Here is a 1,298-nt window from a genome sequence, read left to right as displayed (position 1 = left end):
AATTTTCATCGATCTCGCGATCGATCCCCGTTATTCTTAAATCGATTTCGATCGAAATTAAAAATGAGAAATAGATATTTTTTTTTAGGGAAGGAGGAGGCATGCATCGTCGCTCGTAAGAGACGAAGAAATTCATCTTCGGTCCGCGAATTTCTCCTTCGGTTTACCAAAGTTTCGTCGATCTCGCGATCGAGCCCCGTTAGTCTTAAAGCGATTTCGATCGAAATTAAAAATGAGAAATAGCTCTTTTTTTTTAGGGAAGGAGGAGGCATGCATCGTCGCTCGTACGCGACCAAGAAATTCATCTTCGGCCCGCGAATTTCTCCTTCGGTTTACCAAAGTTTCGTCGATCTCGCGATCGAGCCCCGTTATGCTTAAATCGATTTCGATCGAAGGCGCTTGAAAGCACGCGTCGAGTCAGGGGGGGGGGGGAAAGGGAGAGAGAAAATAGAAAAAACTCACCTGTCCGAGGGTGGAAGCGGTGGAGGCAGGTTGCTGGGGTTGATGCGCTGTCGCCGATATCGGCGTGAGGGGTGTGTGCGGCGTGTGTGGTGTGTGCGGTGTGTGCGGTGTCAGCGGCGTGTGGTACTGCTGACTGCTGTCACCACCGGTGCTCCTCATCTCGAGGTCCGGACTTGTCTCGTAACCGTCATCCCTCGCTTCCTGCTTTACCATCACTCCTGTGCACACGGAAAAAGACATCGTACCCGACGCTATGTCGCTTCGATCTATTCTCGCCTCGATAACTCGAACCGATCGCCCAAAAAACATCCCCGAAAAGCTTCCCTTTTCGCGTCCCCCCCTCCCCCTTTCTCCTCCTCCTCTTCGTTTTTCCGCTACATTTCGATATTTTTAATATCGATCCCCAATCGAGCTTCAGAGCGACGCGTTATTATTTTTCCATGGGCTTTCGGCTCGCTTCTTACTCCTTACTCGCGGTAATATTTTTACGCGGTGAGTCAACGTTTTTACGTAAATGCCGACCTGTAGTTAGTAGTATCTCTTCTCCAGTTTGAATAAAACCGCACGCTTTTCTCCCCTCCCCTTTCTTCCGTCCGAAGGAAGGCCACGTATCTCCTTGTCGCGAGTAAAGAAGAAGAAGAGAAAAAAAAGAAACGTCTCGTCGATTTTCTTTTTAACTCTACGGATAACGGATAAACTCGGTTACTCTATTAATCCATCGAATCCGAGGATCTCGTCGAAACGGCGAACGCGTTCGAGCGATGCTCAACGGCGCGTGCGATTGTTCAATGAGTCCGGAAAAAAAATATTTGCCACCCCCAGTGATATCCTCGGTA

The 1,298-nt window shown here is 48.9% G+C and overlaps 2 protein-coding genes across 2 annotated transcripts in view; one reads left to right on the top strand and one right to left on the bottom strand.

Moving 5' to 3' along the window:
- LOC102680176 (DNA (cytosine-5)-methyltransferase 3C-like) overlaps positions 1-1,298 on the top strand; it is a 43,955-nt gene that overhangs the window by 13,037 nt on the left and 29,620 nt on the right. The gene's annotated exons all lie outside the window — the stretch shown is intronic.
- The window catches only part of LOC102673730, a 34,406-nt gene that overhangs the window by 15,476 nt on the left and 17,632 nt on the right, over positions 1-1,298 (bottom strand). Inside the window, exon 3 of the mRNA XM_031511711.1 lies at positions 463-680. Coding sequence (XP_031367571.1) covers positions 463-680 — 218 coding nt within the window. The remainder of the gene's footprint in view (positions 1-462; positions 681-1,298) is intronic.

This window comes from Apis dorsata, unplaced genomic scaffold (assembly GCF_000469605.1).
Source record: "Apis dorsata unplaced genomic scaffold, Apis dorsata 1.3 scaffold_344, whole genome shotgun sequence".
NCBI classification, from domain to species: Eukaryota; Metazoa; Arthropoda; class Insecta; order Hymenoptera; family Apidae; genus Apis; species Apis dorsata.
The sequence above is the reverse complement of the archived record's forward strand: the minus strand, read 5'-3'. Positions and strand labels throughout refer to the sequence as shown.